The sequence below is a fragment of the Volvox carteri genome (assembly GCF_000143455.1).
Source record: "Volvox carteri f. nagariensis unplaced genomic scaffold VOLCAscaffold_18, whole genome shotgun sequence".
Classification (NCBI taxonomy): Eukaryota; Viridiplantae; Chlorophyta; class Chlorophyceae; order Chlamydomonadales; family Volvocaceae; genus Volvox; species Volvox carteri.
In genome coordinates, this window is record NW_003307561.1 from 1,495,215 (window position 1) to 1,514,153 (window position 18,939).

The following is an 18,939-nucleotide window of genomic DNA, read 5'->3' on the forward strand; positions in this document are numbered from 1 at the left end:
GTGTGTACATGAGTGTAAGTATGTGTATATCTACACGTACACATACTTACACTCATGTACACACTTACACGCATAAGACATATGCTGAGGCACTTGCTGACGGGGTACGGATGTAACCGATTGGCCAGAAATACCTCTAACCACTTCCTTACCTAGACCTACCCCACGAGCTCCAGAACTGTCTAAACTTCCACCTACAAACCCTGCCCGGACCCCCCCACTACCCACTGGTAGGGTATGCCATTGACGTCTTGCGACTGCTGGGTGGCGGCGGCGGCGGCGGCGGCGGCCACGGCAGCAGCTGGAACGGAGACAAAAACGCGTACGACGGCGGCAGCAGTGAGGAGATGCGCCAGGTGGTGGCGGCCGCGGACGACGACGAGGAGGGAAAGGAGGAGGAGGAGGATGACCGACCCGTGGGTCATTCGCGAAAGGAGTTGCTTGATGGCGACGAGGGTGATGATGATGGCGATGATGATGGCGATGGCGATGATGATAGCGATGACAGGGTGTTGCACTTTTGGGCCCTGCCGAGGTACGTTTACTGCTCTAAGTTGCTGTTTGTGTGTACATGCCTTGCTGAGCCGTACGGAAACGTACATCCTGGCAGAATCACATACTGCAGCTGAGTCAAGTGACTCACAGAACCAGCGGGTGCTGGGTGGAACTGCTGCCTCCCCTCCTCCTCCCCCTCCTCCTCACGCCCCAACGTCCCCAGACTGCACTGAGGGTTTTGCCACTCGGTCTTGCCATACATAATGGAAACCTGAAACAACAACATCAACAACATCAACAAATAAATAAATAAATGAATAACGCAGCAGCAGCAATAATAATATCAACAGTATCAACAGCATCCCAACATCAAGCAGTTAGCAATCGGCTCGCGCCCCTTCCGGAAGGGCACCTTTTCGCACCACCGGTAAAGAAACCATACTGTTGTTGTATGCAGGCCACATAGTAGTCATGCGACACGATGCGGTTCACGGCCGCCTCCAGGGCTGCTGGAGCCGCTGCGCGCGGCGCTGCTGGCGATGCCGCGGCGGCCGCTGTCGCTGGGCAGCCCCTCGGCAAGCACCGCAGCCGCCGCCACCCCCGGTTCAGCTCCTTTAATAGGACCTCACCCTCACCACCATAGCCACCATCCACAACATCAGCATCACCCGCAGCTTAGCGAGCGGGAGTGGTTGCGGGGTTTGGAACGGCTGTGGGAAGTTGAGTTGCAGCGATGCCCACCCCTGGAGCGGTATTACCTGGCACGGCAGCGGACGGCATTTGCAGGCGGTGGCGGCTGGGCTGTGGGCGGCCGGTAGCGGTAGAGGGGAGGTTCTCCTGGGGGCAGCTGCAGCATTTGGAAGTCCGTTGTTAGTGGAGGGTGTGTGCGAGGTGTGAAGGTGTGTGGGGGGGTGGATGGGTGTGTTTGAAGAGATGATGATGACGGCAGTGAGCGGCACTTATTGCCTGCTGTGCTACCTGGGGGCTGCAGGACTGGTGAAGTCGCAATGCATTGTCCTGCACTTTGCCGGGTCACCGTACCGGACCCAACGGCAGAATGGCGGTACGAAGAAGAATCGTGACCCACGGGTCTCAGCACGGTCGGGAGGTTTCATAAAGGCAGGAGGTCGGAGACTGAACACGTACGGCAGGGGTGGCGGGGTCCTCACCATGTTCGCGCTGGCGGTTTCCAGTGGGTGGCTGCCCGGGTGGCGCTCTGGGGCTTCACTCGCAGTTGGAGCTCCCTGGTGAGGGCGCTTCGGTTCACTGCCGGGGGTTTCTGTCTCGCGGGTTTCGGAGGGGTTTCCCGTGGGGGCTACACTTTCTGTTTCGGGAGCTTGAGCGGGGCGAGAGGCGTAAGCGTGTGTGTTTCGTGTCGGGAAAAGTTTGGTGTCAGGGAAAGACAACCGCGGGGGAGCCCAGTGCAGAATGTGTGGCCCCGGGGGGAACGGAGGAGGGGGAGTTATCCCCGGGTTCTTGGCAGTGTAATGCAGTCGTCTCGTCCCACCACAGCAGCTGTATGTGGGCGTCTCAATTGTGCGACGACATACATACATACATATGTATATACATACATACATATACATACATATACATACATATACATACATATACATACATATACATACATATACATACATATACATACATATACATACATATACATACATATACATACATATACATACATACATAATGCATACGTATGTATGTACGTACGTATGAACGTACATTACGGGGGGGGTTGCATGCTACGAATCTGATGATTACAGCATTATTATACATGTACGGAAGTAAACGTACGGCACTTTGGCTTCCGTACAGCTCATAAGCTTTCACCATTCAACATGTGAATTAGCGAATGGGGTGCCGAAGCAGGTATGCACGGCGGTCTGCGGGCGGATTGGAGATGAGAAGCAAAGCTGCGCTACTCCCCGGATTACACCTTCAGATACATCGCAAACACATGGCACATGCCCGTTCGTACTGTGCAACCTTTGATATCGTTTTGAGTTGTCCTAGGTAATCACGGGTCGCTGCAGGTGCAGACACACATTACATTATCACTCCATCACATCCGAGGTTCATTCGACTCCCTCATCGCATGCTTCTAGCTCGTCATCGCCACGAGGTCGTGAAAAGCCGTATGGTCAGCGCACAGACGGCGCTGTGCATACAATGGCGGTGCAGCGAGCCTAACCGAGCTGCTGGGCAGACCGACCGACCTACATAGCCCAACTAGCTGGCACTGCGATTGGTTGCATTGCCAGTGTACGACAATCTGTACGACATTCAGCAGCAGTCGCCTGCAGCATTCACATCTAGGATGAAACCATTGGGATCCCGAAAGACTGTCAAGGCGCCCAAAGTAAGTAAGTAACCATGCAGGCACCACCGTGCAGGCAGGACAGGGTTGCCTGCTGCTTATATATAAGACCCCGTATTTGCTTGGTTAGGGATATCATCCCTCAGGGCCTTTCTTGCCGATCGCAAAACACATCTAAGCACCTGACCCGAGTCATCTACGGCACCCGGTCGTAAGCATGAAAAGAATCTCGACGTTGGACCTCACCGCTCACCTTTTCTATTTCGGTTCGCAAGCTCCACAACGTATGACGTCATCGCAGATAAAAACGCATACGTACATACGTACACATGGGTGGCCCTGGCCAGTGACAGGCCCGGTTCGATTTGTGTATGTATGTGTGTATGTATGTGTATGTATGTGTGTGTATGTATGTGTATGTATGTATGTATGTATGTACGTGTGTGTGTTACATAGTCGTGGGGGTGCGTACCCCGTACCTGCAAAACGCCCAATACGAGCCGAGGGCTCAAGGGCTGCCAGATCGCCTCTGTAAGCACCATCCTACCTCGCACTTCGGACAAAGCAATTGATAAATGAGACTAACGACCAAAGGGAACGATATGTAACAAGTACATACATGATAACGTACACATGTACATCGCACGCACGCACGTGCACACAGGCAACAGCACGCACACACACAGACGCGCGCTTTGCGTGTGGTGAAACCAATGCTCCCTTCGACATGCTGGCGGACATCATCACAGGTCTTGCTCCTCACCGGGGTAACCCAGTCGTTCACCCTGGTGCCGCACACACACGCCGTCGAGTCCCGTTCTGACACGTCAGCTCCCTCCGTACACCCTCCTCCTCCCTCCCTCACGGACTTCCGATTCCTAAACACCTTCAAACACCCCACCACCACCGCCACCACCGTCATCCTCAGCCGCCGGCCCCTTCATACCCAAACCCGCTCCGAGAGCCAAGAACGCACAGCTGCCCACATTTCGATTTTCAGCCCATGGGAGTTGCCCACACAGGGGGCCGAGCCTACACAACTTCGAACATTATTGTACAACGAAAGACCTCCCTATCGCTGTCCCTAATCCCCATCCTCTTTCCCCTCAGGTCTCCTCCCATCATCCCTCAAGTCCGTCAGCCTCGAGCAAGAAACCGCCGCACATCGACAATCCCCTTCTTTCCGCCGCCCCCCTTCAGGGCCTGTCCCGTCCCGAAGTCTTCCTGGGCTCCTCAGTAGGTCTGGACACTACACTTCTGCCGCGCCTGCTTTACGGCTCTCGACATTAATTCACCAGGGATGCAGGTAAAGAAACCCTAAGAAACTCCTGTGCGCCACGATAACACACAGCGACAACACCGATAACACGGCGGAGGACGAGCTTTATGACCGGCCGCCTGCGCAAAAGCTCCCGAAATCCTTTTGGGGTTCTAGCGTTGGAGGTTGTTTAAGTTGCGGTGGGATTATGGCAGCAGGGTGGATAGCAGGGCATGTATCCGCTACGGTCACGCAGCCGCTACAGCCACTTATTCGAGGTTTAGCCGCTACAAGGGCAATCCAGTTCTGCCAGGCAGCCGGCTGCTGTCCTCACTCGCCAGTTTTTCATCCTCCTCTTTCCCTCTTTCCCTCTTGTTCGTCTTCCGTCTTCGCTAATGACTTAAAAATCCTTGAAGGTGCCCTTGCTCTTGTAGGCCTTGTTCCGGAACTGTTTGGTGTCCACCTGAGGGGGTGTGGCGAGAGCCGGATAGGCGACATCACTCATCAGACCAATGGACAGACAGACAGATAGACAGACAGACAGACAGACAGGCAGATAGACAGACAGACAGAAGGACAGATAGACAGACAGACAGAAGGACAGACAGGCAAACGGAAGCAGAGGCAAAGAAAAACGGATAGAAATGCAGAGAGGCAGTAGGAGGGACAAGGGGGCGATAGAAGCCTACGGGTGCATGTGCATATCATCATACACGAACACGCAACAAAAAAGGGGATACGAAACACCCTTTTTCTTCATCTCCTTCTACGTCCGCAGGTATCCCGCACCTGCATGGGTGCGAAGTTGCAGGTGTCACCCGCGTGTGAGGGTTGCTTGGGGATGTAGGGCGCGGGAAGCTGCTTGGCTGCGGAACGTGACAAACATATGGGAGTGCGAGGGAAAAGGGGGAATTTAGGGGGAAGAACAGGATTCCATCCCCGCACACAGGTGCGAAAAACGCCGAGCAGCGTCCCAGGCGGATCATAAGGAATGTTTAAAGTCTAACAGCTAACCAATCTTAACTAATTGACCGTTTAAAGGGGAATGGATTCGGCGATTGAAGGCCGGCTGCCCTGCCCTCCGTCCTCTCTCAGCCTACTGATCTTCTGAACTCCTTGGGCTGCTCGCCCGCAAGAGCTATGCTATCAACAACAACCGAACCGTCGCTTTCCACCTCAGCAAAAACGTAAAAACGGAAATCCCGAAAACCCTTGAAAACTCTTGAAAGCCCTTAAAACCTTAAAACCGATGGTTAAAACCTAAAACCCCTAAAACCCTAACCGATTAAAACCCATCCCAAGCCGAGCCCCACCTTGGAACTTATCCCAGTCGAAGTTTGCGAACCAAGGGTGTGATTTGATCTCCGCGGCCCCTTCACGGCCCGCACCCGTACGAAACAGCGGGTTGGGGTCCAGCAGTCTCTCAATCAGATGACGTAGGTTGCTCGAGAAGTGCTTGGGGAAGGTAAGGTCCCTGACGACACGGCGGGGGGGAGGAGAGGAGCGCGTGGGGCAGAGGGAAGATAGGGCAGAGGGAGAGGGTGGGGAAGTGGGAGGGTGGGCAAAGGTGAGTGGGTTTTTAGGGTATCTCATACCGCATAGCACCACAAAGGCAGTCGCTTGGTGAGCTGGTCATGCAAATCTATAAAGACCCTTGCGCCTAGACAAAAATGTTTCACGGAGATGCAATAGCAGCAGCAACAGCGACTGCAGAAGCAGCAGCCGCAGCAGCTGCAAAAGCAGAGCGGCAGGAATAGCAGCAGCGGAGGGTTTGCCGCAGCCCGGCATCCCCTCCTTTCTCCTGCTTCCGCCCAGCACGACATCCCCGCGGCCGCTGGGTGACGCTTTGTGGCGCCATTTCCCCCTCTCGTTGCCTCCCTCACACCCTCGCTTCGTCGATCCGCCCTTCCCTCCCTCTCCCAACCTCCTTTTTAGCTTGTTCCATCACCCCCGCACCGCACAAACAAAACTCTTGCTACATCCCGCCGCCGCCGCCGCCGCCGCCCCCCTGTCGTTCTCATCACACGCACCGGTTGCAGATCTTCCTGAACATGGCCAACCGGTCATCATCCATGAAAGGCGGCAGGCCGTTGCACAGCTCGAAGATGAGCACACCCAGCGCCCACCAATCCGCTGCGCCGTTGTGGCCGTTGTTCATTATAATCTTCGGGATTAAGCCATCAGATCAAAGCGGGTCGGATGGGGACCAGATCAGATCGAGCCGTGTCAGGATTGAGGGTGATGGCTAGGATGAGGGCTGGCTAATAAACGTGAGGAATAGTGTCCGGAGTCAGAAGAGGGATAAAAATTAAAGCTCAAATGAAACCGCTGGAGCAGCCCTAGGGATGACGTATTTAAGGGCGCTTTCACACGCACATACATACGCACGGATACACACGGATCAGTCGTTCAATAAAAATACGCAAAAGCCATACTGCCCTATTCCCTTCCAACCCCCCTTCCAACCTCTGGTGCTAGGTACTCGGGTGTCCCGCACAGCGTGAAGGTCTTGGTGCCCTTTCGTAGCCGCTTCACGAAGCCAAAGTCCGTTACCTTGAGGTACCCCTGGGGGTTAGTTGGTTAGTTGGTTGGTTAGTTGGGAGGTTTTTGGTTGGCGAGTGCGTGGATGGGTGGGACATGTAATTGTTCGCTGGGTAGCGGGAACTCGTCAAATGCTGCCTGCTTTTGTTGCTTTCCGTCGTTTTGTGGCGACCCTCCGCTGCTTTGGAACTCAAATCTTAGTATCAGCACCGTGTCGAGCAGGCAGGGGACGGGATGTTTCGGCCATCTGTCTGTCTTCAGACAACCCAGCCACAAGCCCCACCCGGGCCACAAGCCCCAACTTGCCGTGTCCCCTCCGCACCCAGCTCACCCATTCCGACACCCCCACACCCATGCACGTACCGGACACCCGTCAACTTCACGATGCGCAGTGCAGCAACACATACATACACGCATACACATGCACGCTCGAACCTTAAGTCATAAAACACACAAACATCTCCATCCACACACACGACCACGCACACGCTGACCAGGAGGCCCACCTGAAGATCGATGAGCAGGTTCTCGGGCTTGAGATCCCGATACACCATATCCCTATCGTGGAGGTATTCCAGGGCGAGGACAACGGAGGCCGCGTAGAAGCGGGCGTGGTTCTCGTCTAGAGGCCGCGTACGAGTCTGCATTGGGGGGTGATTGGGGAGTCGGTTGGCCAACGGTGGGTGTGGTACTCAGCTTGTGGCCCTTACACGGTTCCTCAATGTCGCCAACCAGAGGACAGCCGGACAATGAAGGAAGAGCATCGCTCCTAGCTTAGTCACATACACCGTATATGTGATAAAGCGGCCCAGAAGCCTAACACACTAACACACTAACATACACCGTATATGCGGTGATGCATTTCAATGAGAAGGGAACAAAGATCCGGGGGACTGGCAGACACGGTTTCACGGTGGTGGGCAGGCTGGGTGTATTGGAGTGAGAGGGGGGTGGCAACGGGCGCTTCGTGGCGGGCGGGTTGCGCCTCCACGGGGTAACGTGAAGTAACGTGACGAGAGCGCCCAGACAAGCTTTGGATTAGACGCGCGCGCTCAGTCACAGTTTTCTTGTTGTTGCCGGTATTTGCCTTGATGAAGTGATTGAGTGGAGCAACAGGGACCGCATGCTGCGATAACTTATCTATCAATGAAACGCATGAATTCACCCTAGGGTGTATTTGCGCAGGGGTATTTAGTAAACATATATACCCGCCTGTAGGTAGGCGAAGAGCTCGCCGCCCATGACCGCTTCCATCATCATGTACAGCGTCGTGTCATCCGTTGCCGTACCCGCGAGCCGTACAAGGAAGGGAGAGTCGCACTCCGACATGAGTTCCTGCACATGGAAGTGGTGGTGGTGGTGGTGGTGGTGGTGGTGGTGGTGGTGGTGGTAGAGCGGTGGTGTGCTCATGAAGAGGGAAGCAGAAGCCAGGAAAAAGAGGGAAGGGCACGGTGCTTGGCTTATCAAGTTGACCTAACTCTACAAGCATGGCAGCATTCATGTCTGCCTTATTTGGACAGTCTTCAATTGGCTCCTTGGGGGCCCCCCTCATCCGGGCGCCAGGTATGGGCCCGTCACATCGTTGGAGGGTAATGCAACTCCATACACACACACACACAGACACACAGAGCACCCATACACCCCAACCGCTTGCATCCCCCCCACCCGCCCTCCCACCCATCTAAACCCACCTTCTCTCGTTTGACGTGTTCCACCAACCCCTGCTCCTTTACAAACGCCTTGCTGATCGCCTTCAAGGCATGATAGCTACCCTTATACTTCACCAACAGGACCTGTCCGAAGCCCCCCGCGCCCAGCACCGCCACGGCCTGTGCGTCCGCGACGTTGAATGCCTTGTTCTGCGGCTTCCAGTTGGCGCCCTGCCGGAGGTAGGCCTCCGCTTCCTTGGTCATGACAGGCAGCAAGGGGCCCATCAGCTCGTGGAAATTGCCTCTGTCGAGCTCTAAGAGGGACACGTCGGTGGCGGCGCGGACGGTCGCTGCCCGGGGCTCATTGCGCAGCAGGGCCAGCTCACCAAAGTAGGCACCTGAGCCAGCCCGGGGGGTGGTGTAAAGGGGGGGGCGAGTTTTAGGGTTTTAGGAACCGGATTGAGGTTTTCTGGGGGAGGAGAAGAAAGGAGAAGAAAGCCAACGAGTAATGACATGGGCAAGTTGTCAAGGAACTTTTGGACTATCTGTGCCCGATGCCGTACTTCGCCCTTTGTGTGTGTGTGTGTGTGTGTGTGTGTGTGTGTGTGTGTGTGTGTGTGTGTGTCCGTCGGCGAAGAAAGAAGCATGCAGCAGCGTATGAAGTGTAGCAGTGGAACCCCCCCCGCTCAATTTGCTGCCCTCCCCAAACCCGGGGGCACAGACAAACACAATACGCATTTCTGGATACACATGTCTTTATCTCCCGCATCTATCCCGCACCTGCCCCGTACGTCTTGATGGGTCCCTGCCGGTCCTTGAACACACCCAGCTCGCCCCTCTCTACGATGTAGAAGCGGTCGCCGATGTCCCCCTGCCGAATGACATCCTCCCCCGTTTTGAAGGTAACGGAGCGGAGCGCATTTGCCAGGGTGGATCGGGTGTTGTTGTCAAGGGCACTCAGCAAGGGCACCTTCTTCAAGGCCTGCGGGGGAAGGGGAACAGCGTGGGCGGAGGGAAATAGCATGCGTGTATGTGTGTGTGTATGGGAAAAGCTGTAGCTTCTTCTCCTTGGCCTAGGCTCCGAGAATACCCGCGGGCTCTTTGCCACACGGCCAGAAAAATATGATTTTGATTCCCCTCACCTTTCCTCTTCACAGCGCAGCCTAGTTCAGCACAAGGCCCCGCAAAAAGCAGACTCCCCCAAGCCCACCACAAGCCAGCCGCAAGATCCCGTCCCCGCACAAGCCCGCCGTCACAAGCTCCGCTCCTAAGCCCACCTCGAAGCGCCAGATGCTGCGCAGCTGGGTTAGGTTCCCCAGCAGCCTGGTGAACTGCTCCCGGGACACTGTGAGCACTGCGGACTCAGCGGTGGCCTTAACGGTGGCGGCTCGCACATCCGACCGCAGAAGAGCCAGCTCACCGAAGCAGCCGCCCTCCCGGACCGTAGCGAGCTCTTTGTCATTCTCTAAGGTTGGAGGACCATCCACCCCACAGGGGTAGGTGGTTGGATGAATATGTGGATGGATGGATGGATGTGTGGAGCTTTAGTGTGGTGTTAGAATGGTTCGACGTTGTAATGGGTTGGGTTGGGGTATGGGGTGGAGTGGGGTGGAGTGGGGTGGGGTGGGGTGGGGTGCGGTGGAGTGGGGTGGGTTGAGGTGGAGTGGGGTGGGGTGGGGTGGGGTGGGGTGGCGGTGGAGGTGCTAGGCGCCCGGTGCAATCCGGTGAAACTGGGCGCGGTGCGGGTAGGTAGCCCTCTGGCCGACCTCTTTGTGCTTTTCCGTGCAGTTGGAGAAAACTGGCTGGTTGGGGGAGACGGGGGAGAACAGGGCGGGGCTCTGAGCGACAATGAGAACCATCTACATTATGATGTGAAGTTTGGGTTTTTCCTAAGTCCCAGGTTTTGGTATTAGGGGCATTAGCCGGCAAAGCAGAGCCAGGGCAGCGCGGGGGCAGACAGATTGAGGCAGGGCAGGACAGGGCAGGGCGTGGTAGAGCGAGGCAAGGGCAGGGCACGGCGGTGCAGTACAGAAAGGAGAAGGTTTAAAAGCCGGCCAGCTGTAGGACCCACCATCGACCACCACAAAGGATCCAGACTGCACGATGTAGAACATGTCGCCCTGCTCGCCCTTCCTGAACACGACGTCGCCCTTTTTGAAGCTGGCCGTCTGCATGGCGTGGGACAACTGCCACAACTGCCGCTCAGACAGCGCTGACAGGATCGGCACCTGTGGTGGAAATGGCCGATGGGTTGGTGAGCTCAGGTGTGTGTGAAGGTATGTGTAATATTGTGTGTGTGTGTGCACATATATGTGTGTGTATGTGTGTGTGTATGTGTGTGTGTGTATGTGTGTGTGTGTGTGCATGGTGCGGTCCGTATCCACATCCGTCTCTCCCTCGCCCTTCGCCACGTGCTATAACCCTTCGTCCACGAGGTTGCATGCACGAACATAATACACACTGTAGCAAGCTACATTTCCCTTAGAATATTTTAACGATTACTTTTAACAATAACTGTTAATTTGTCAAACGATTTGACTCAAGTTTCGTACATGTTCCGAGTTTCGTCACATGTCACGAACTGGGCAGTTGTTAGTAAGCGAATCTAACGGGATGGGGCCCCGGGCCCCACCAACATTATCCTAGTACGGCAAAGTCCGTAGTAGGGATTCTCCGGCAGGTAGGCCGAGATATAAGCTACCCGGGCGGGGTGTTCTGGCCAGACACTGACGTATCACATTACTAGGTGTTCGGAGTTCAAGACTCCGCTGCCGCCGTCTCTAATCGTTACGTACACGTATATGTACGCTAGTGCTTGCCGCTTGGTTGGACTTCTTCCCGCATCGGTGAGGACTAACAACTCCACGCTTCCGCGCTGTCAGTCGTCCCGTCAGGTGAGCGGCTGCTACACACACACACACACACACACACACACACACACACACACACACACACACACACACACACACACACACACACACACACACACACACACACACACACACACACACACACACACGCACGCACCGCCTTGAGGCGCTCGAACCTCCAGATCTCCTCTTTGCTCCCCAGGAGGTCTTGGAAGGCTGTAGCAGACAGGCAGTAGCAGACCAACCTGCCTTCCGCCTGGGAGTATAATGCGGTATGGTAGGGAAGGTAGGTAGGGAAGGTAGGGAAGGTAGGGAAGGTAGGGAAGGTAGGTAGGGAAGGTAGGGAAGGTAGGGAAGGTAGGGAAGGTAGGGAAGGTAGGGAAGGTAGGGAAGGTAGGGAAGGTAGGTAGGGAAGGTAGGGAAGGTAGGTAGGGAAGGTAGGGAAGGTAGGGAAGGTAGGGAGGGAAGGTGTAGGGAAGGTGGAGAGGGGGGAGAGGGCATTCGTTTGGGAAAGAGAGGGCTCGAGGGATCATAGTGGAGGCACTGAGGAGGGCCGTACTCCCCCGCGCATTCCCTCCAGCTGCTCGGAACCCCCAACAGCCCCATGGACCCATGGACCCATGGCAAAACATTGCCGCCCCTAACACCCTCACCCACCTCATCATGGGCGTGATTCGGCGCTTTCCTTTTCTTCTTCCCCCTAACACCGCAGCGCTATGCATTCCCCGGGGGTCGTTCCCTTTTAACTTCCATTCCGGTCAAAGATTACGTTGCGACCCATCATCCGCCTTGGACCGCATTTCCCTTGATGAAGCATGCATAACAAAACACACAAACACACACTCCCGCGATCTCCCCTAGCGTCGCTCAGCCCACCCCAGCCCAGCCCTGACCCACCACCACATCTGCAGCCCTCAGTTCCCGGTCAAGTAGCGCCTTTTCCCCAAAGTAATGCCCGACAGTCAACCGTGACAACACATTGCCGGCTGCGTCCTTCAACAGCGCCGTGCCCTCCTTCACGATGTAGAAGTCCGAGCCGGGCTCGCCACGGCGAAACACGTGGCGTCCGGGCTTGAACTCCACCTGCGGCCGTTGGCAGTGGACGGTTGGCGGTTGGAAGTTCGTTAGGCACGGCACTTAAAACCACTTTTCCGAAGAGCTGGAGACGCGAAAAGTTTAGGGAAGTGCGCCAAGAACGTGGATGGTCGTGTGGTGTGGACGATCAGGAAAACATGGAAGGAAAGAAGGAAGTGGGAAAGGCCAGCAATGGGCCCAGGCAGTTACGTGGACTCGTACATGAAGAAAAATTGAAACGATGAAGGGGTCGGGGCGGTGGTGGTTCGACTGCGTACAAGCGCGTTTGGAGTGGAAGCTCGTTTAGGCGGTTGGTGGTTAGTGGTTGGCAATTGGCAGTGATAAAGTAAGGGTGGACGGGAGCTGTTACGGCTGGCTCAATGCATCTTCCCCCCCCCACACACAAACCCCTTCGTCCAAAACCCGTGCGCGTATGTACGTACTACAATACAGGGGGAACGCGATTCAAGGCATTCCAACACCATTCCATGCACACACATCACTGCGCTGTTTCCCTGCGCGGTGAGCTCAAAAACGCATACCTGTGCCCCGCGCTCTCCAATAACCCCAATAAATCATTCCTCATGTCAATTCGCTCTTTATTTCAGTCCCTGAATTGGGCCACATTCCGCTATTTAGCGGATGACATTATGACCGTCGCCACACGTACGGCCCCATTAGCCGTACTCACTCACTCTCTCTCTCTCTCTCTCTCTCTCTCTCTCTTTCTCACTATTACTTTTCTTCATTCATAATGTATAATCACATCACGAGGTCCACACAGCGCCTGAGTTGGGCACGCAGGCTACGTTTCCTTCTTCATCAAAGGCCACCTGCACGCCCAACACCCCGCACTCTCTGTTTGTTCCCAACTTTCAGCTGCCTTCCTTGCCACGGCCCGTAGCCGCCGCGTCCCGTCACCCCACCCTCGCCGCGCCGCGCCTTGCCTGTGTAAGCGCATCCACGAGCAAAGCCTTCTGGTGGTTGGACAAGTTCTTCAGTGCCGGCACCTGCGGAGGTTGGTGTGCGGGGGAGGAGGGGAGATGGGACCGGTGTGAACGGGTGAGGCCGGGTCGGCTCTGTGTTAAATACGGCGGGAAGCCAGTCACCCCGCAACCAGGCAGTCATGGTGGGTAGACAGACGGCTGGGGGTTGACTGAAGGTAAGGGTGCAGAATATATTCCTCGTTGTGCCGTAGTCCGAAAGTTGGATTTTAAAGTGATGTCAACACACCTTAACCCGCACAGAATGATGATACTACTCGCTTTGGGTTTTGGCAAATTCGTGACGGCCACAAACTCATGCACAAAGCAGCAGCCACCGTCACAGGCCGCGTACACCCACCCGCGACAAGCACACACATATACACGCACCCAGCCGTCCTCGCCAGTTCCTGATCGCGGGTCCAGGTCATAATATATAACAATAACACGCGCTTCCACACATACGACAACCGCCACCATCACCACCATCACCACCATCACCACCATCACCACCATCACCACCATCACCACCATCACCACCATCACCACCATCACCACCATCACCACCATCACCACCATCACCACCATCACCACCATCACCACCATCACCACCATCACCACCATCACCACCATCAGAAAATGTATTGCACAAACCTCCTGTTGCCGTTTTCTGGATCGCAACCGAACTCCACATGTTAGTGCCGTACGCAGTACATCGGAGGGGTCTGAGGACCCTCAGTCAAGGTCTACGGCGCCCCACCGACTCACCGTGTCGAGCAAATTGTGACGTGCGACGAATTGTTCGTGGGTGAAGTTGCGCTTCACGGCGTTATAGACACTGCGCTCCATCACCCACAGGACACATCTGGGGTAGTGTAGTGTTTGCGGGGTAGAAGGAGGGGGGACGGGAGGCGCCAGCAGAAAGATTATTATTAGCGGTGTTTAAGCGACGACAAAAACGCAAGCAAAAATTCCCATAAGATGCAAAGCCCGGCAAAAGGGTCGAGCCTTTAAAAAGCGCTTGTAGCTGTTAGCCGGTTTCGGGCGGTAGGACGACAAGATGTGGGTGCCGACAACGATCGCGTCTAATGCTACAAGAAGGTCCCATGATCTCCTAGATACCCCCTTTTGGATCCGGATGGATCGCTTTCTTAACAAATCAGAACTGGTACGAACTTATCCAAATACAGTCCAAGGGATTATTGGTGTGACCCCGCACAGTATGCAGGGTGCCAGCCAGCCCGCCAGCAAAGGCTGCCGTGGAGTGGTTGGTCTGGTGCGGGGGTCCGGGATCAGAGGATCGGGGTCGACATGGGAACCCAACCGGCATCAGGTGCAACGCATCTCAACCACAACCAAGCCACCACATCGCCACAACCGTTTCCCGCCTGTCCAACGTCTCCAGTCTTTTGGCCCCGTACATGCTCAATATTCCCTTGTCCTTTCCCCCTTTCGTAAGTGCCATGAAACCGTCTATGTTTGGACTGTTGTGGCTATTGCGGGAGGACACGATACAGCGGCGCGGGGGGCTGCGGCTGAAAGCTCTCTCTCCAGGGGGGGTTTCCTACTGCAAAAGGGATTTGTTGCCCGCCATTGCCCTTGCAGTACACACGTTGATGACGTGCAGCAACCTCACCGTGTGGTAGCCTTCACGGTGGCCGCCCGCGGCGCCGAGTACAGCAACGCCAATTCTCCGAAACTGCTACCGGCGCTGTACACGTGCACTTTTTTGGCAGTTTGCGCGTTGCCGCTCCGCACCCACACCTCACACACGCCCGCCTCTAACACGTAAAACTGCGACGCGTCTCGATCCCCTTGCCGGATGATATCCGTGCCCGCGGGGACTTCCACTGAGTGCATCGAATCGATGATGACCTCCAGGGCTGCGGAAGGCATATCTTGGAATAGCATGTTTTCATCGATGGCCTTGGCTGCAGGACGGCAGCGCAAAAACATGGACAGACGTACGGTAACAGAAGGTAAAATCTCAAAACATGCGATGCAGATGCAGACTTGGACAGTGTAACGTGTAGTTTTCGTGGGGCGGGGCAGGCGGCACACTGGGCGCGGGCGACAGGGGCATGTGGGAGGCGGGTTTGGCTGGTTGACGGGACGAACGAAGAACGGATCTTTTGCGTTACCGCTGTCTTATGATAGGTCGATCTTATATATAATATAAACTAAGCGTTGCTCAACTTGACTATTTGCGTGGTCGATAAAATGCTGGTTAAAGTGGTCCTGCAGGGAGGGAGGGTTGGCTGTGTGGGAGCCCAGCCCGCCTGGGAAAAAACAGGTTGGGAGAGACTGGCGAGGAGCCAGGGACTAGGTTGGGACAGTTGCGCTGCAGTACACAATTGGTGTAGGCTTGGTAAAGCACTATGGGTAATGGATGTGGGCGCCGGGGCTGGATGGAATTTCGAAGGGAAAAAGGAGAGTAGACAGCAAGGTTCGTCGCGAAACAAAACTGATGCCGCATGGCTGCTAGAGGAAATGCTAAAATTGATTGAAAATTGACTGGAACTTGCACAAAACTGTACAAAAAGGAAAAATTGAAGTGTTTCCATTGTGCGAGAGTCTATTGCCAGCAGCGCTAGGAAAGCCATTTCGCATGCCGTATCCTTGCAGGCAATACAGCATAAGCGACCAGTAGAAATCATTACGAATTGTCCCCAATCATGCATAGCTGCATGAATTTTACTGACAATGACGATCGGCTAGAGTCGCTTACCGATGAGTTCCTTCGTTCTTTCAGGTTTTGGCACGATTGTGACCTTAGCGGCAACACTGGATTCGGCTGCCACTGCCTGACGCTTTTTGCCCCAAAGCTTTGGAATGCTGGCATTGCTCTTACTTGCCCCGCTGTTGCTCCAGCCCTGTGCGATTGTGCCACATCCAGTCGGAAAGGGAGGCAGACGGCCAGTACGCAGGCAAAGCGTTGTCGTGGATTGAAATGATCGAATGTTAATTCATTTGTATGTCAGGATCATGGCTGCACAAAGTGCATTGTGCTCGGGTCGGCAGCAACACGTCCCGAACGGCAACTAACCAGTCGCAGCAACTGCATCTCTAGCCAGCACAATTGCGATGCAAATCATACCTTCGGATCATCATTCGTTTCTGTATGTGACATTTTAACTGTGGCCATTACTTCGTCAACGCTGGATTTGTCTTGGAACTCGTTCGCACCAGGCTTGACGCAAGAATTCATCTTTTGTAAGAAGCTTCTCATGCTAACCTCAAATTATCCATGTAATATGTTTCTATTATATTATCTACTACTCCGTGTTCACTTCGGTTCGCGGGTGCGCGACGCTTGCCCTGACCAACTGTCGTGTCACCGGGAGAAGGACGAGCTTAGCGACAAGCGCCTTTGTTTGTTCATGAGTATCTATTATGAGCAACGAATACTAAATTTTAAACACCTCGTAGGTACATCAAGCCGTCATGGCTGGTTCCATGGGTCAGGGAGACCGGCAGGCACGCCGTACAACGGACTTACTCCACATTTGATAGCGCTACGGCTGCTGCATTGCACGGACAAGACCGGAGCCGCCGGTGTACTGCCTCAGCGACTTCCAATTTAATATTTCTGATTTCGACTACCAAACGGAACGTGTAAGCGTTGTTAGCCACCTAGCCGTAACGATTGCGGTTGTTTCTAATCCCAAGTAATATACAGAAGTAACCAGAGAAAGAGCGCGACTAGGGAATGAAGAAACAATCCTAAACCTGAACCAGCGCCGAAATTTATCTGCTACCCACTTGATAAAGCACACACAGCTCACACGCCGAACAGCGCACACCACGAAACTCCACGAAAAGGGAAGGAGGAGAAGCTGCATCCGCAACCTCTCAGATGAAAACAGCGCGAAGGCAATCAAAAGGTAAAAACGGGGTAGAAAGCCTTGAGACAGGAAAGGGGGAGAGTGGGATCAGAGCCGGCTGGAAGTGGAAAAGGCCCTAGGCCGAAACAGACAAAGAGCCAGACACCGCACGCACGCAGCAAGCACACGCAGAGCAACCGCAAACAACCACCGCCACCACCAGCATCACCAACGGAAACCACCAACAACCGCCTCAGGGGGGGGAAATGTAGACCCTGGCGCGCCCCGCATGGCACCACCTTACCACAACGGGATTGCCGTACAGCACGAACACGTCTCAGCGATATATACCTTCAAACCGGCAAGAGTCCCCTCCACTCCACCCTCCACTCAGAAGGAAAGCCGGGTCGCAGACGTAGGTGCTGGCACCAAGCCCTGGGCATGGAAGGCCAGTCCATAACAATGTTGTTGCGCTGCCAATGCCTGGTGGCGGATTGCACACGAAAACGCCAGGGAGGGTTCTGGAGCTTGGGAGGCGTGGGTGCATGTGCCAATTGTACGGGTAGCAATTGTACGGCACCGCAAAAGGACGAACGGGTCCAGGAGCTCTGAAAACCTGATTCACTCGGCACTCCTACTCGCACACATAGAAAACCATGGCACTCTCGCAGCCAGTTCAGCTCTCACACCTGGCCAGCGGCGAGCGCAAATCCAGTAAGCATTGAGCCTTCTTGTGGACTTGGCTCGCGCAGGAAAGTGATACCGTATGCCCTGATTAAGTATATATTGAGCTGTCATTTTGTGCTAATGAGCTTTAAATTCCGGTCCTCCCATTTCACGCAGAGGACGTGCAGAGGGCCAACCCTGTAATGTTAGGAAACGCCCAAAGAGCAGAGCACCCGACAACCCTAATAATATGCCCTCATTGCCACACTTTGTGTATTGTCTAGGCGAATATAAGCGCAGAAGGTGTTGCCAGCGAAGTGCATACCGGAGGAAGCCTGATTTGCCACTAGGAGGGGAAGTAAATTATGCAACAAGCAAGATGCAATGTCGTGGATGGCCGGGTCTGTTGCTCTGATGGGACCCCGGCGACGATGATAGCTGATTTGTGTTGTTGTTCGTGCTGCTAAGGGCGCGGCGGCCGGGAAGGTGACCTGTTAAACTTAGTGTAGAGGTTAGAGGGTAGAGGACCTGTTTTAACTTGGGTAGAGTAGGAGGCCTGCCTTCCATTTCTCGTCGGAATGCGAGGTAGGCATTGTTCTGTTTTACACTCGGATGGAGTAGCCCGAAATAACACATAACGGCCAGGTCTCCCCCTCCCCCCTCCCCGCTCGTTCCCTCGCCTCCCCATCTCCCAATCGGCGCAGTAGCAGCAGCGGCAGTAGCTCGAAGCACCTTACGCTATTTCGGTCTCTTCGTTCACCAATTTGTGGCAAATAGAGATACAGCATATACGTATAACCTCACTCCCAACATTAATGCAAAACAGCGACCCTAAACATTTGGTACACTCAACGTCCACTCAGTCCCCGGTACTCCTTCACCCAACAGCTGCTGTTAAAGTTTTTGTTATTGTTGATAATGATGCTGTCATTATTGAGTTTCAAAAAGCAAAAAAGCTCATACACCCTACAACAGCCGTCCTTGAACGTAGCGCCGCGCCACAGCCAAGCCACGTGCTCTCACATATTGCACCACGCCCCGCAGGGCTGACCACCCTCGCGCCGGCTGAGCCCCCGAGTTCCCATCCCCCGACAGGTGAAGGGACACGGGGAGAGGAAGGGAGAATGTGTGTGTGTGTGTGTGTGTGTGTGAGAGACAGAGAAAGAGAAAAAGGTAGCCTTATCCGCAAATTTCTTCAACGTCTAAACGATTCATTCAACGCCTTTCCAACTCTGTTATTAAAAGCAAGGCAC

At 54.7% G+C, this 18,939-nt stretch overlaps 3 protein-coding genes across 3 annotated transcripts in view; 1 reads left to right on the top strand and 2 right to left on the bottom strand.

Moving 5' to 3' along the window:
- VOLCADRAFT_90863 (uncharacterized protein) overlaps nt 1–728 on the top strand; it is a gene marked incomplete at both ends in the record, with an annotated part of 6,996 nt that extends 6,268 nt beyond the window's left edge. Inside the window, 2 exons of the mRNA XM_002950289.1 lie at nt 235–535; nt 719–728. Coding sequence (XP_002950335.1) covers nt 235–535; nt 719–728 — 311 coding nt within the window. The remainder of the gene's footprint in view (nt 1–234; nt 536–718) is intronic.
- A 4,107-nt stretch (nt 729–4,835) lies between these two features.
- On the bottom strand, nt 4,836–8,554 carry VOLCADRAFT_81085 (uncharacterized protein; the record flags this gene model as incomplete). The annotated part of the gene is made up of 7 exons (XM_002950417.1): nt 4,836–4,945; nt 5,393–5,553; nt 6,110–6,243; nt 6,546–6,644; nt 7,127–7,261; nt 7,833–7,955; nt 8,312–8,554. 7 exons carry the CDS (start codon nt 8,552–8,554, stop codon nt 4,836–4,838), a joined length of 1,005 nt encoding a protein of 334 aa, XP_002950463.1.
- Nucleotides 8,510–15,125, bottom strand: VOLCADRAFT_31307 (uncharacterized protein; the record flags this gene model as incomplete). Its single annotated transcript, XM_002950418.1, has 4 exons — nt 8,510–8,667; nt 9,050–9,251; nt 13,965–14,061; nt 14,833–15,125. Coding segments are annotated over 4 exons (750 nt in total), but the record flags the coding sequence as incomplete, so codon positions are not given.
- Between the last annotated feature and the right edge of the window lie 3,814 nt (nt 15,126–18,939).